This window comes from Trypanosoma brucei, chromosome 8, assembly GCF_000002445.2.
Source record: "Trypanosoma brucei brucei TREU927 chromosome 8, complete sequence".
In the NCBI taxonomy this organism is placed as follows: domain Eukaryota; phylum Euglenozoa; class Kinetoplastea; order Trypanosomatida; family Trypanosomatidae; genus Trypanosoma; species Trypanosoma brucei.
The window spans coordinates 868369-884587 of record NC_007281.1 but is presented as its reverse complement, the minus strand read 5'-3'; the positions used below and the strand labels follow the sequence as shown (position 1 = coordinate 884587).

The 16219-nt window shown below is 48.8% G+C and overlaps 4 protein-coding genes and 1 pseudogene across 4 annotated transcripts, besides 3 other annotated features; 2 read left to right on the top strand and 3 right to left on the bottom strand.

The window, feature by feature from the left end:
• Positions 1 to 2910: part of a sequence feature (Repeat region, may contain misassembly.) that runs on past the window's edge.
• Positions 1 to 16219: part of a sequence feature (sequence corresponds to BAC RPCI93-28F14) that runs on past both edges of the window.
• Tb927.8.2910 (mannosyl-oligosaccharide 1,2-alpha-mannosidase IB, putative) lies at positions 105 to 1871 on the bottom strand (the record flags this gene model as incomplete). The annotated part of the gene is made up of 1 exon (XM_842029.1): positions 105 to 1871. One exon carries the CDS (start codon positions 1869 to 1871, stop codon positions 105 to 107), a length of 1767 nt encoding a protein of 588 aa, XP_847122.1.
• Tb927.8.2900 lies at positions 2095 to 2910 on the bottom strand (annotated as a pseudogene).
• Positions 3137 to 3160: a sequence feature (AT_rich).
• Positions 5140 to 6408, bottom strand: Tb927.8.2890 (hypothetical protein, conserved; the record flags this gene model as incomplete). The annotated part of the gene is made up of 1 exon (XM_842028.1): positions 5140 to 6408. The coding sequence occupies one exon, from the start codon at positions 6406 to 6408 to the stop codon at positions 5140 to 5142; it is 1269 nt and encodes a 422-aa protein (XP_847121.1).
• On the top strand, positions 8398 to 11793 carry Tb927.8.2880 (hypothetical protein, conserved; the record flags this gene model as incomplete). Its single annotated transcript, XM_842027.1, has 1 exon — positions 8398 to 11793. The coding sequence occupies one exon, from the start codon at positions 8398 to 8400 to the stop codon at positions 11791 to 11793; it is 3396 nt and encodes a 1131-aa protein (XP_847120.1).
• Tb927.8.2870 (hypothetical protein, conserved) lies at positions 13197 to 16001 on the top strand (the record flags this gene model as incomplete). Its single annotated transcript, XM_842026.1, has 1 exon — positions 13197 to 16001. One exon carries the CDS (start codon positions 13197 to 13199, stop codon positions 15999 to 16001), a length of 2805 nt encoding a protein of 934 aa, XP_847119.1.

Below are 16219 nucleotides of genomic sequence, written 5' to 3'. Positions count from 1 at the left end.
AAACAGAACTTTCAAGCAGGGGAGGAGTCCAAGCAACCACGGGGTGAAAACCAAGAACGGTACGCTGCGCAAACTATGCTAATACATCCTTGCGGCTCAACAAATTATCGAAACACAGACTTCGACAGCCTCCCTATATCACTCAGGGCGTGATTGGCACAGTGGAACTGGTACAGGGCTGCACCACCCTTATCATTCGCCCCAACAACCTCACCGTCCACTTCCTCAAAACTCGCGAGCAAACCGTCAATTACCTCCAAACGCTGGCGCCTGAGCGCAGCAGCGGGATCCTCAGCCTCCTTGTCCAAGGTCTCCAAGGAAGTAGGCGCCCACCACTCGGCAGAATTAGGGAACAGATGAGCTTCAGTGTTGAAAACCCACCCCACGTGGCTGACGCTACTGCCGCTACCGCTGTCCATAACACAATGCGGTGAGGCGCGACCGCCCATCCGTCCCTGCATGTGAACAGCGTTGCACTCGTCAAACAAGAGATACAAATATTTCAGGGTCTCCGCGATCATGAAACTCTCCATCGAGTCTCTGTGAACACCATCATGATGCGGGTACCTTACATCACTTACGGAAGAAAACCCATATGGCGTGCGCATACGCAAGTTAATGGCCAGTGCCAGTTCTTTTCCCATCAAGAGGTATGTAGGATCTCGTGTTGCACGGTAAAGCATATACAGAGACTCGATATGCTCAGGTCGACCAACGTAGTCATGTGACATCCACGACGGCTCGCCAGATTCCAAGGAAAATATCTCCGGCAGAACGCCAAAATGTTTGAAGAACGTATGAATTGGCCACGAACTTTCTACAGCCTCGTGGAGATGGCCGCCAAGAACCAAGTTCCCAGGAAAAAATGATGACAAAGATTCCTGGGACGTCTGCAGCCGCCGTCCACTATACATGCTAGCTGCTAGCAGCATTCCACCCTTCCGCACATAGCGGTTCACAGCTCTCGCAGTCCTCTCGAACCGCTCCCAGTCCCCAATGTCCCCACTCATACTATGTGATTTGATAAAGTATTCAATGACGCTATCAATGTTCCCTCCAACGGATGATTCACCATGTCTCCAAATTCCTGTATGAGTATGAATGTGATTCCCCATAAGCTCAGTTTGAGAATCTCTGGCCGCAAAAAGAGCCTCAGATGCACGCCGCGCCGCACGCTCGTATTTTTCATCGCCTGTGATCCTCGACAGTACCGTCATCTCCATTAACAACGTCCCAGCGCCGGCCGTGTTGGCCAGCTGCGATTCCCCACCACTAACCCCACGGCGTAAATTAATCGCCCCATATGGTATCCCAGTGGGCGTGTCAAAACAGGGCATCAGACGATCTGCAAGATCCACAGCGAGCCGCAAGAACCCGCCGTTGTAGTCGTGCTCCGAAGGGATAATTGGGACTATGCCCTCCTCGTACATGAAGTGAGCAGCCAGAAGACCTCCAAGAGCTCGAATAGTCGTCTCAAATACCGACACTGATTCGTCAATATCGAAGGTCAAGTGCTCTTCCACCCACTTCGCGTGGCGACGAAATTCTTTGTGAAACCCGGCAATTGCTAGTGTATCGAGAGAGTCAATAAGGGTCCAGCCATAGCCACCCATCGTATTCTTCCCAGTACCACTCACAGGACACAATTCATCTTTGGGAAAGGCGTATTTGATGTATGAACCAAACGCGTGGTCAATCATGTCACGCACATAAGGAAGCATCTCAGCTTGAATAGGATGCATATCGCTGACATTATGCAACTTTCTACTTTCACCATTTCCGTACTGGTGGAACCTTTCCTCTCTCATCACGGACGGAAGACGGACAAAAAATACCGTCACGAGAACTAGTAAAGCACGAACCCACGGCATCTTCAAAAACGTTGATCCTCGTGAGCATTCATCGTGGAGCCAACAGCGGAGAGAAGCAGCTCAAGCACAAAGCAATAAAGAACGGCAGTTACGCACAGCAAGTTCGTGTACAGAGGGACAAACAGAACTTTCAAGCAGGGGAGGAGTCCAAGCAACCACGGGGTGAAAACCAAGAACGGTACGCTGCGCAAACTATGCTAATACATCCTTGCGCCTCGACAAATTATCGAAACACAGACTTCGACAGCCTCCCTATATCACTCAGGGCGTGATTGGCACAGTGGAACTGGTACAGGGCTGCACCACCCTTATCATTCGCCCCAACAACCTCACCGTCCACTTCCTCAAAACTCGCGAGCAAACCGTCAATTACCTCCAAACGCTGGCGCCTGAGCGCAGCAGCGGGATCCTCAGCCTCCTTGTCCAAGGTCTCCAAGGAAGTAGGCGCCCACCACTCGGCAGAATTAGGAAACAGATGAGCTTCAGTGTTGAAAACCCACCCCACGTGGCTGACGCTACTGCCGCTACCGCTGTCCATAACACAATGCGGTGAGGCGCGACCGCCCATCCGTCCCTGCATGTGAACAGCGTTGCACTCGTCAAACAAGAGATACAAATATTTCAGGGTCTCCGCGATCATGAAACTCTCCATCGAGTCTCTGTGAACACCATCATGATGCGGGTACCTTACATCACTTACGGAAGAAAACCCATATGGTGTGCGCATACGCAAGTTAATGGCCAGTGCCAGTTCTTTTCCCATCAAGAGGTATGTAGGATCTCGTGTTGCACGGTAAAGCATATACAGAGACTCGATATGCTCAGGTCGACCAATGTAGTCATGTGACCTCCACGACGGCTCGCCAGATTCCAAGGAAAATATCTCCGGCAGAACGCCAAAATGTTTGAAGAACGTATGAATTGGCCACGAACTTTCTACAGCCTCGTGGAGATGGCCGCCAAGAACCAAGTTCCCAGGAAAAAATGATGACAAAGATTCCTGGGACGTCTGCAGCCGCTTTTTTGTTGTTGTTGTTTTTTAATCATCCTTTTATGGTCTTTCATTGTTTTACGAATGTTCTATGAGCGTTTTAGCCCGTCTTATAATGATACAGCTGTCGATGACTGATTTCACTATTAAACTTTTAATTTTTTTATAAGCTTTCTTCGCTTCCTTCATTTCATCTGTACGTGTTGTAGCATGGGTTTCTCGTAATACATGTTTGTTGGAGATGTGTGACAGTTTTGCTGTTGTATCGATCTTCTATTTAAATATTTATATTTTTTTTCTCTGATTTAGTACCTGAAATGGTTATTACAACATATTTTTGTTTTTTTCTATTTCTTAAATGGTACTGTATCCCAATTATATTCCTTCTGCAATTCCATCATTGGTTCCTTTTCTTTAAAATGGGCGGGCGATAGCAGACGTTGGGCCGAATTCTTTTACTGCGTTGGTGTTCCCGCTGGGCCTTTGTGAACCCAAGTTTCACTTGATGAAATAATCTGCTACAGCGGAACATGCGTGCAGGCGGTAACCAGTGTAACAGTACTCATCTGATCCACTCAGAAGTACCCGTAATACATCTTTGAGTTACAAACTCCTAAATACTTGCCTTTTTAATGTTGTTTGCCGACTTTTAGGCGTGTGACTGCTACTGTGCTGTCGTGAGAAAATGGCGGGGTAGGCATGATGAGAGGAAAGTTATTTCATGACATATTATCCGCGGACATCGACCAGTTGCGATGGAGTAAATGAAAATCTTCTACGTAGAATATACGCACGATGTAGAAAAGGCGGAGAAAGGGTGAAAAAAAAAGGCCCAAAAGGCTTGACATCAACAGCCTTCATGTCTAAAGTCCCCGTGGGCATCACCCTGTTCTGATGGAAAGATTCATTACATTGCAAACGCATCGCGCAGAATACGCCGATCTATTCTGTTACCCAATCTAGTGAACTTACGCAGCGGATTTCCCTCACCACACGTACACACCCTTCAACGTAAGTTGAAGGACCAAAGGCAGGATGTCTCACGGTGTCTGCTTTCATCTGTGAAAAATAATGCAAAGAAGGTTACATGTATCACAGTTATATATCTCCTCATATCGCGTTGTTGTTTAATAACCTATCCTAGTAATCAAGAAAAAAAACACTGCTGCCCACATCACTGGACGACGCTTCAACCGATATGTGCCTCGCTGAACAAAGGTGCAGATTCAGCAAATGCAAAATCACATCCTTATACTTGTGACTAAACAGATATTCTATTGCTGATCATTTATGTAAACCAATATTCTTGCAATCATCCTCCGGGAAATTACTTCTTCATGGCATCCCACACCCTTGGCCCCACGTCCAGAGCATCTCTCTTCCTTCCACTCCGAACGCATCTTCAAGGCACAACAAGAAAAAAAGAAGTTCAGCCAACGGCAAAGTAAAAAAAAAAAAACTGCATCCGGTAGACTGAAGCGACGAAGCCGTGCTTGGTTGCAGTTAGATTTCCATTTTCTATGTTCCCAACCCTCTGGTGTTGGGAAGCGCAGAACTCTTGTAAGAATCCACGAGGGCGCACTGAGTGACTGTGTGGAGAAAAGCCTATATAATGTGCTCCACCGTAATTCACGCGTGCCCTCACTGTCAGTGATACTTAGCACCGTCGCAGCATACAATGCTCCACACTCCATGGTGAACACGAGAGATTCGGTAACACCAAGTAAACCAAGCAAACGTCAACATTCAAATGATATCTGTTTCAAAAAAAAAAAGTCGGGCGACACAGCACTTGCCCCGATAGCTCCCAGAAACATCAACATCGATAGCAGAAAAAGTGCGTAAGCCAGTAATAGAGGTTTGCTGATGTGTTTCCTACAGACGTACAGATATGGAAATCCAATTTCACAGTTCACCAGCGACAATTGGAGGGGAAGTTAACAGCAGTCAAAAATTCCCACAACAATGATCTTCAAGTCACCATTAGAATAGATATCCTAGGTAGAACAAACGCCACATGTAAACCCGTCGTATCTCCGTGAATATTCTACACGATAAGACTTTTTTGAAAGACATCCTACCGTGGTGAAGAGAGGACACGTGCAAGAAATACTTTCACTAGTATCGGGTATAGTACCAGCAAGCACAATTGTAGTAGAGCGAACAAAGAGGGGGAGTAAATGAAATAAATATTTAAGACAGCACTAAGAAAAAAATATATGTATCAAAATGTGCGGGAACAATCCACCACATAGCCACTAGAATCTTTCCAGTACCCTACTGCAAGGTTAGTGCTGACAAGATATCTCCTAGCAAGGGCGGCGCTGACGCTTTACCGTTGCCCCCTATACCCAATTCAGTTGCCCTGTGAGCTGCGGTGCCATGTATCACACTAAGAGTTTGCCAAAGCTTATCCCTCTTCCCAGATAGTGTGCCCAAGCTCTCCAAGCATACAACTGGCGCATCCCCATGAAACGTGCTAATACCACTTCGTTCCACCATCTGGGCATCATCGTTACTACCACATTCACCTGCCAAGAGGCCCCGCTGATGCCGGCCCTGCGAGGCCTGCACTAGGGCCTCGTATGACTCAACCTCTTGCCGTAAATCGCCAAGCAGATGACAGTACCTTTGGGGTACTGTAAAAAAAGGTTTTGACATCCCCGTAGTTGAGCTGCAGCGGGATTCAAGGGAACCACAACCATCAGAACCTGCTGTCGAAAAAAGGCTGCTGCGCAGCTCAGTCCCTTCAGCAGAATGTGTCCCCCTGGAATTAGGGGGTCCTTTTTGTCCTTTAGATAATACTGTATATCTTCCAGGAGTTACGGGCATAACATTGTCATTACCGCACCTGGGAGCACTTTTCTGATTTGTACTCAGGCTTAAATGACCACGAGTATCGCCAAAAATGCCGGCATCTTCCCTCTTAAGCCGACTAGGAGAATGGTCGTTTATATATTTTTGTGATGCTTTACGATGGAGCATCATTGCCCGCGTTATTCTCACACCTTCCACACATCCGAAGTTGCTGGACGATCGGATCCTTAGCTCAAGACTCTGTTTCGAAAATAACGTCAAAAGTTTACCTACAATGATGTGCATCCGCTTCAGCAGCTGCACGTGATCTTGCAGTTTACCACATGCCAAGCGCGGCACGTCTATCTCCAAAGAAAACTCCGGTGGCAGGCACTCGTAAAGCATAATTTGCAGCGTTTGCATGTTCCTTTCACACTGATTTCGTTCCTTAATGCTGTCCAGAGAGGGATCCTGGTTGGCGCAAGTTGCTAGGGTTGCCCCCCATGAAACTCGAGCAAGAAGCTGTGACGACCGTTTCGCACGCTTCTGATAAACAGTAAGTTCAGGTACGCCAAATGCTGCGCAGTTCTCTGCAACACGGTTAGCAGTAGCATCAACGACACTACAATACGCAGCACCGTCGCGCAACGACACAACGCTAGGGTACTGCGCTGAGCACATTTTGTTGATCCACGAGAGTAAGCCTGCCCTCCCCGAAAACTGAGTGTCCGCTAATAAACTCGACATCATTCAACTCTATTTGTCGCTTAGCAACTCAGTGGGGTACCACAAACTTGACCCCATATGGCGGGATTCAATGTGTGTTAATACAAGCAAATGAAAACATTAAATTGGTATAGACGAGAAGAGTTTACGCGCCTGCGTGCTTGCAAGCACGTAAGTACATCAACGTTTCCTACACATCAATAATAAAAATAATGACGTGCAAATCAATGCAATGAAAAGCTAGATTAATACGACCTGCCCAACCCCCGACACAGACGCACGGGTCGTACCATCATTCAAAACGAAAAAAAAAACTCCCCTACCCACCCTGGCATGATGAAAACACAACGAAAATCCCCAACATCACCGACAGCGGAAATTCACGACACCCCTCTCACGAGACTGGTGGTGGCACACTAAGCATCCCCAGAGATAAAGCTACGCGCCCCACCAACGGCTACGCCCACAGAGAATCACGTTGCTGCGCCGGCACCCAACGCGTCTCACAGGCATCCCCGCTTAGAGCAGACACCGACTGGTAACACACCAGAAGGGAAAGCATTCACAAGCTATCTTCCCTATTAGGGCGCCTTCTCGCACCCGGAGGAAAGTGAACTCCACACCCTCCTCCTGCCACAACGTAGGATTAGAACGCCACGACCAGCCGTGGGTCAAAGAGAGAAAACGCTCCAGCTCTCGATCTTTGAACTCATAGGCCGGCGTCAGCCAGCGCGGAGGTCAACCAGTCCCGTATACGGCCATGCGGCGCGACGTTCGGCTGTGCCGATCCAGCTCGTGGCGGTCCCTCCCTGCCTCTGTTGCTAAGCAAAAAGGAGTCACCTTGGAACGCTCATACCGTCCCCGGAAAGTGGGCATGCGAGTGATAGCTGCCGTTCGCTACCCCTGTAGCATGGTGCATGGTGGTTGTGTTCCCCACCCTAAAAAAGAAAAAGTAAAAAAGGAGGTAAAGCGATAGACCGTCGGTGCCCATACAAGGGGAACACCATCGAGAAGGGCATGGAAAGAGAATGTTATGTTAATGACTGCAGCGGCAGACACGCACTTTATGCGTGCACCCCAAGAAACCAGTTCGACACGAATGTGCTGCTTCAGGCACCAACTCACAGTCGCCACGCCACGTACTGGTGTGTTCCCTGCGTCGGGATTGTGCCGCGTATGGACCTGTTGGCGCACCAAACCAGCAAACGCCGAGTCTGTTTGAGAAGCGCGGTCGCGCTGGTGAGTGAGGAAAGGGCAAGCACTATACCGGAGCGTGGAAGCGCGAGGGGTCCTCGCCGTCACTGGCCAAAGAGGTTGGGTTCCCGTGGAGATCGTCATTGAACGGGGGGCCGAAGTAGTTCCTTTTTTTGCCTGGTGAGCTACTGCTTCAAAACCGCGCTTTGTTTTTGAAGGAGGCGGATCTTCATTTTAGCAGTGAGGCCGCAGAATATGCCGCTGTCGCTGTGAACCGGAGTCGTGAACTTCTCGTCAGCCCCGTTTCCACAGGAATCCGGAGGCTCTCAAGCCGCCGATGATGGAGTCTTAGAGGTGGTAGGTGACGTAGCCGTGGCACCGACCACTGGTGCTTACTACAGCCATGACGACGGTAATGAGCTGTTGCACTTACGATTTGCGGCCAGAGCTGGAGAACATTGCGAGTGCGGTGCGCGGGCCGTTACGGCTGGCACAGCATGGAGGGATGCGTCACTGTGAGGAAGGACTAGAATTTATGGAGGGCAGTTGGTGACCAGGTACTAGGAGTGGCATCGGCTGTGGCCCCTTCCCCCCTCGTTCTTTCTAGATACACCGGGTCCCCTACCGTGCGCTAAAGACGCGAGGGGTGTTGCTCGTTTCCGTTGTAGCACATCTTCTGGTGTGGGGGACTTGCGGAGGGTGGCCTATTCCGAAGGAACGAGCAGTCGAGGACTGTCGCTGTAACAATGCTTTATATTCAAATGAGCCACCTTTGAGACCACGCTTTTATCTGTTTGCTTTATTCTGCAGTATAGGTTGATGTATTCAAGGGCGCTGCCCACATACATATACATGTTGCCACAACAGAGGCTGAGGTTAATATTGACGAGAAGCGTCGGTGTCTTAGCGGAAATTTCCTCAGTACAACCCCGTAAACCGCCTTTTGACGAGCAGCAACAGGCTTTTCACAGTCATGTTCAACACTTGCCCGCAAAAGACATCTTTTCGGACTTACTTGTGTCAGCTTCGGCTCTTGGGGTTGGTTCAAGAGAAGACTGGTTGAGGCTCAAGAAGGTTTATCTAGCCCGGCTTCCAGAGCTACCTTGTCCTACAGTTGTCATGCTTCTAAGGCAGTTGGTGAAAAACGATGCATGTGGTTTGGTAGAGTGCGTCAGCATACAGGACCGCCTGGCCGAGTCACACTTCCTGACAACTCTAAAAACTGAAGAACAAATGGAAGCACTGTCTAGCATCGTGATTGTGGGTTCACGTTTATCCCCCAAGTTTATTCCGTATGCGCAAGAGGCCCTCAGAGTAATTATAAGTGGGGCCCAGGTGGAACTCCTTCCGGAACTGTCATATGTGGTGGGTTGCCTCGTTACTTCAGAAGATAACGGTATTTCTGCAGAGGCGCAGAGCTCAATTTTGAAAGAGTTGCTTGAACGAGTAAGGCGCGTTGATTATACACTCCTCACTCAGGAAAAGCTGGTGTATTTATTTTGGAGTTTGTCCACATTCTGCTCCAGTATCATTCCAGTGCGGCTAGTGTACATTGAGGTTTGTGAAGCGATTGTCGCGAACGGTATTCGAACAGGCGGCGTAGAAAGTGCATCCCCTCGGAATGACCTGTTGTTGCTGTGCGGGTTGTGTCAGATTGTTTCCGTATCTGGATCGGGAGATAGAGTTGTACCAATCCAAAGTGAAGGTGTAATAAACAACGTCTCTTGGCCGGAGAACGATTGTTTGGGTTGCCTCTCCCCTAGCTTTACGGTAAAACTTCTTGCGATCCTGGACAGTGTTGTGCTTACCTTTGTGCATCGGGTAGTAAAGGGGGAGATACAAAATAGGTTCATTATTTCCACAGTCTTGGAGTCGCTTACATATTGTGGGCTGACAAAATTACAAAAAAACGCACAAATTTTGTTTCACATACTTCTACGCATGTTGATGTACAATGGAATTGACTTCTGGCTACGTCCATTGGGAGACGCTGCTGCAGTCACTCGCGCAGAAGCAATTGGACCACTGGTGAATGTTTATTCGGTGGCAGCTGATGTGGCTTTTCTCGATCGCCTTATGTACCGCCTTAATTTTTGTGTGTTTCCTCCGGTATCCCAGTGCGCTCTTGAAAAAGCAACCGTCAAGCAGGTGAGGATAATTCTTGAAGCGTTAGCATATGGGAATTTGACTGTTAATTCAAGGAAATTTTATCTTGGAGAGTGTTTTAAAACTGTACCTGGAATTGTTCGTAATGCATCACGGTGGGAACTACCCCGCATTATCAATGCTGTGATGAAACTGTCTATTAAGGATAATTTCATTTGGTGCGCCATCCGCGAGCGCAGTCGGGAGCTTGGTTACCAACATGGGTGTCGTGGTGGAGGCTATCCGCAAACAGACACGAAAAGACATGAAGTCTCGGGCAAATGCTCGGAAGAAGACACGAATTCTAGCGATGTAGCTTTACAGATATGTGAAAAGGCACTCATGCTGTCTGAAAGTGAGGGTGTGCCCTTAGAACGACTGACACATTCACTAGAGACCTTGTGCACTTGTAAAGGAATGAAGAGCTCTACCATGACTCAGTGTGCAGCGATTGTGGGATCACTTTCGAAACTCCGCATCCCTTCAAGAGGTTTCAAACCGTATACTGCTGTTTCGACACCTATTTTTCTTCGACTGGAAGTGCTTCAGTACCCAGATTGGGGTTTGTCCCTGATCCTCGACGGAGCAGCTGCCGGTGTCTCTCGCACAGTACTTTTGAACTCTCTGTCGGCAGTGGGAACGCGGTTGCTTCAGAACGACTTGGGCAGAAACAGATACGAGAGCGCTGTCTTCTATTTGATTGCTGCGCACGAATTAGATGCTCGATACAGTGTGCTGCATCCCCATATTGTCGGGACTATTCGTGACCAACAACGTCTACAGACTCTCCCCTTCCACATACTAGTCCGTCTTGTAGGTGCGCTGTGCGCCTTCGGCATTGATGAAAAGTGCGTCCTTGAGCGCGCACTACACGGAGTTGATTCGTTATGCGTCCACGTAGTGGAACGAGAAAAGTGGGTAGAGGCCGATTGGAGGGCAGCCCTGGTACTAGTGAACGCAATGTGGACTTCAGCGGCAAAGGCCGTGTGGAAATCACTGATCCATGTGACCCGAAAACTTGTTATTGTTATGATCAAAAGAATTCGTGATGGGGAGGTAGGGGTGTATCCACTTCAGGCAGCACTAGCTATTGCTACTGTCATTATTAACGATCTTGATAACAGCTCAATGGGTTATGCTGACGGGAAAGTAAATGATGATATCGTTACTGCGTTCCTCAACATTGTCGCTCCCCTGTTCTCCGAAGATGGTGTATCGTTTTCTTTACCTCGTGCAGAAGCACTGCTACGTAGTGAGTCCGGGGCGCTATTTCCTCCCCAATGCAACAGTTTAACGTGTTCTCTTGTCGTATCCCATGCTTTACAACGTCTGATTCAAATGAACAACGACTCGGCGAAAAGATTTACGCCACATGCGATCGGTTTATGGCGTTTCTGTCTTAAGCATATTGAAAAGGCCCCACTCACTGACAGGACACTGATGAATACGGTAACTTTTTGCGTTCGTTTCGGTGGGAGCAGCCAAACCTTCGACAGGTTTATGGCATCCCTAGTAGATAGCGGAGATGAAGTAAGTATGCTAGACGTCTGCTTGATTGCTGAGGGACTGTTAAAAAATGGGAAGAGGCGGCCAATAGCGACGCAATTTATAGCTCATTTTTCCCAAAAGCTACCCCTGGACAATCTGCCAGCGGCTGCCCTTTGCTCACTGTTGCTCTTCTTCGCGCGCGATGCAGAGAAGGTTGCACTCGGACTCTCAAAAGTGGAGATGCTATTGTCCCTTGTGTGGGCGTCTCTTGTACTAAAAATGGATCGGCTCGCTGGTTCTGGGGAACTCTTGAAGCTTGTCGAAACTGTCCCTGCGAACGCAGCAAACCCGTTATTGCGACTGATTTGTGATACCAAAGCGATAGATGACACACCCACTGTGGAACTTGTTCGTCCCCTTAATATTGTTTTAGGTTGGAAGACCAACACAGTGTCACCTGCCACTGTTTTGTGTTTCTTACAGAAGGTTGGCGCGTCTATTGAGCTCCGTGAAAAGACTGACCCTGCCGAATGTCTAGCGACTGAGGAAATGAAGCGGATGATTCATTGTTACAGTCAGTAGGATCGCTTTCGATGCAAAATAGTTACTTGTATTGGTGGGACAAAGCATGCGCACATTCATTATCTGCAAGTACTGCAAATTGCCACGGCAGTCCACGCAAAGCATATTGCTCGGGCTCTTTGATGAGCTTCCGCATGCATGTGGTGCACAGTAGAGGTCACGAAAGTGAAGTACGGATGCTGTTGCTGAGAAGGCATCTGGGATGTTGGTCCATTATGAACATGTTGCTGTGCATACAGGAACTTTCCGAGATTGTGTGTGGTGGTGTCTTCCGTTGCAACCGGTAACGGTGGGAGCTGGGGCAAAGGGTGTGACTGTTCGGTGCATAGTAGGGTGCATCAACAAGCCACTAAATGCTAGTTTTCACTATCATAGCAGTCGCAAGCTCCCTAAACGTAGAGGATTGGCAAAATAAACGCCCTCAACAGTGTGTACGGCTAGCTGCCGTGGCCGTCACGTGGGTGTTGCTGATTGGGGGATGGCCAAATGCTTGATGTACCGGTTTAGTCTCAATGGTGTCTCGTCCGGTTGCTGCTTCTAGTATAGAAGGTTTACGTCACCTTGGTACGTGTGGCACTGCTGACGATGCAATGAAACGTGCCGAGGGGCTGCTAATGGAAAACCGATGTCACAGCACGACTCGGCGGTTCCCTAGTCTGATGGCAACATAACCAGGCCGCAATAGTTTTCTCCTGAGACCGAACTCCATTGGCTCTTGCTTTTGCCCCACAAGTGGGGCACCGGCACCCAGTAGTGGCTTGGAGCGTCTGGTGTCTCAGGAGAGTTGCAGCGCTAGCTGCTATTCGGTAGATGTCCTAAACTGAGTGAAAATTGATGCGAGACCAGATACGTGTAGTCATGCGGCCCGCTGAGACAGATGAATGCAGTTCTGCCCTGGCTTTTGGTGCATTGGCACTGGTCGCTCAATATGAGGGTTAACTCAATGCCCTACTAACCACGCCGGCAGCTCTTAACTAAGGCGATGGAAAGTTAACCAACCTTGGCTCTTACTACACGATACGGTGTGCAGTTTGCAAAAGGTTATCATCTTAGACAATTTTTGTGTGGGTGGCTTAATGGAGTATTCCGCAGCAGATCTAGTGGTAAGGAGACTGAGGCTAACCTGTATTGGTAGATAAGGATTTCTTGCAGAGTGAAAATAAAACGTGAGTGCGGTGGGAACAGCGTGAAGGGATCACAGTGTTTAGCGCTATGTGTGTTTATTACAATGTCAACCCGGACGGGGTTATGTTGTTGTCACCGCCTTCGCTCAGCAACTGGAAACGGGCCTTTTGGTTGCTACAACACATGTCCATACTCATGCACCCGCCTCTCCACAGCGGGGGGGGCGGCAGGTTATGTAGCCGTGCGCGAAAGTCTCCGCTTCCATTAAAAGGGGTGCTATGGAACTAGTGGGACGCGTAGGCAAACATCGGTGGACTAGCATAGGAAACTTTGCTCTACAACCATCACATTTACGGCATCGTGATGAGGTATTGGGTGCATGTAATCTTTTGAAACTACTTAGGCATTGGTGGAGGCGGGTGTCACGTCGACGACAAGTGCAAGACGAAAATGTCCGCACAGGGGTTAAACAGAGAATGATAGGCTGGATGCCGACTGCCAGGCTGTGTCTTTCTTTACACAATACAGGCTTTTGTAGCCTCCGGGAACCAAAGGGGTTCTGTTTTGGGGGGACGTATCGCACTTTTCATCCGCAAAGTGTCAGTCACACGGGGACTCTGCTTCGGTTTCGCACAGAGGAGTTACTTCCGTGGCTCATTATCTACAAACAGTTGTTTCGACGACGCCCTTCCTTGACAGCTTTTTCAATCAATTTTAGTCGCAGGCTTTTTGTCACTACTGTCTTCTCAGTTTTGGTTCAATGCCTGACAAGTATAAGCAAACCTTTTGTTTACAATGTACGTCAATGCTTTTCTGCCTTTCAGATAGTTTCTAAGATGGCGGATCACAGTGTCAAAGAGATCAGTGAGCGTTTTGTTCAAGACGAAGGGCAAGACGGGGACCAGTGCACAACTTCTCCCGGGGAGAGATACTCCACAAACCCTATGGCCCCCTTAACGGTGTGGCGAGAGGTTGAAAAGGGCGCTACCCGCGCGGAACAAGGACAGTGCGCACATCGAAACAAGGAGGGCACGACATGCTTTGCTACGGCAGGAAAGGGGGGTGTCTCATCATCATGGTCAAAACATTCGGAGGAAATTCTAATGGACACTGTGGTGGATGCAAATCAGCCATTGGAAACAGTTGTTGAAGCCCCCAATCGGGTGGAATCAACGAGGGCTCAAGGAGACAGCATACACTGTACGGATGCCCAGAGTAAGTGCAGTGTGATTCGGGAAGCGCTTCTCTCGGGAGAGCCGGTAACCAGAGCTGAATTGGAGGAGATCCAGAAGGAAATAGCAATGCAAGAACGTGTTGTTAGGGCGTTGGATGAGGACAATGAAAAGTTGCATACTGAAAAGAAGGCTCTGCTGTTGAAAGTGCGTGAACTGACTAGCGCGCTTAGTGGGAGGGGGGCTCACACGCCCGTTTCAGACGGGCAGCCCAATAGTAAGCAGACACTTCGGAGTGGTGACTTAACCACTAGGATGGAGACGCGCCAGGGGACACATCATAGCACTGATGAGTTGCTCATGGAGACAAATCAGCAAAGGATGCGGGTTAGAGAACTTGAGCTAGAACTTGAGCTTCTTCGGAGGGAAAGGGGGGACCTCAACATCCATCGAAGTAGCGTCGACATGAAAAGGCTTGAAGAACTCGAATTGGAGAATCGCAATCTGCGTGTCGACTTAAAACGAAGAGAAACAGAGCACGAAGAGGTGGTGAAAGAAATGGCAAGAAAGATCGCATGGTACGTCAACAACCAAGAATTTAACGACTCCCAGCAACAGCTTCTCAAAGAGCAGCAGGACACCATCCGCTGCCTGCGGGCGAAGTTGCGCGGGTCCGGGAAAGCAGAGGATATCAGCAAAGGTACGAAAGCAAAGGAAGACACTCGCGTGCAACACCTCACAAGGCGAATTATCGAGTTGGAGGAAACCCTAGGCCAAAAGCACCCCAACAGCATAGCGCAGCTGATCAGAAGTTGTCAGCCACCCGTTCAAGATACCAAGATATTTAAGCAACTCAACCATAGAATAAAAGAACTCGAAGACGCACTTGTAGAAAAGGACCGCTGCGCCGAAGCGGCAGTCACTCGGCTCCGGGTCGAAGTTGACCGCATGAGAATGCAATATCAAGAAAAAATTGAAAAGCTAGAAGAACAGCTGAAGTTTAAACTCTTACAAGCCCAGTCACGCCGGGTTCACGATCTGGAAAAGCAATTGACCGAAGCCAAGCAGTCCTTACGTGACAAGGAACAGGTGAACCCCCCTTCATCTGTCGTTGGAGCCAATAACCTTACCAGTGGCAGGTATCCTCGAGGGAACGGGAACGAACAGTGCGTCACCCAAGGGGCAACAAAAGACACGGTGCTGTCGGAAGCGCCCGCTGCGAGTGGTCCACCAAAAGAAACTTCAATTGCATTGCTTAGGGAAAACGGTGCACCGGAGCCCCAATTGTCACAGCTGGAGCGTGAACCAAAGGCGGGAATAGCTTTGACATCACCGTCGTATGATGCCTTTATTATCCCTCCACCGATGCAGGTAATATCAACCATGCAAGCGCAAATCGCTAGTTTGACCTCCCAGCTGGAGGTGGCGAAGCGATTGCTGGAGGAGAGCCAGCAGTCCCTTGGAGAGGCCCATGCTCGCTTGGATGAGCGACTACGTTCAGCAAGGCGAGAATATCAAGCGCAGCTGCAGTGCATACAGCAAAGCTACAGGGACGACATTGAGCACATTAAAGACTCTCATAAAAAAGAATTGATGTCAATCACAGAGTTGAAGCAAGTGTGTGAAGGAAACTCATGGATATGCAAAGACATTTCAAGACTCCCACTCAACAGGTCGCGTATTCAGGCGTTTCTCCAGAGTGTGTCGGAACGACTGTCTTACTTGGAGAAGCGCCAAGCTCAAAAAGAAAAGGAAGCCCTGCACAGAATTGAAGAAATCAGGCGGGTTGCAGACTTCGAAATTGTGCTGACGAAACAGAAGGCAGAAATGATTGTCGAGGAGAAAAACCAACAAATACAAGGGTTTAGGTTGCAGTTGGACCATTTGCTCGAGACTCTCGCCCTTCTTTGAGGGGATGAATAGGCTGAGGCTTGACCATACAGTGGGCAGTGCAGCGGGAGAAGAACAGTCGGTGTTTGTCTTGTACTACACGTTCTAGTTTCTAAAAATATCGCTTCGAACTCTTTTGTGCATCAAAAGAAACCCTTCAAGTCCCGCTTCTGTTCCTTTTTTTTTTTTTGATATGGCGAAGAGGTTGTTGCTGTGAAGTTGGCGTGTCACTTAGTAGT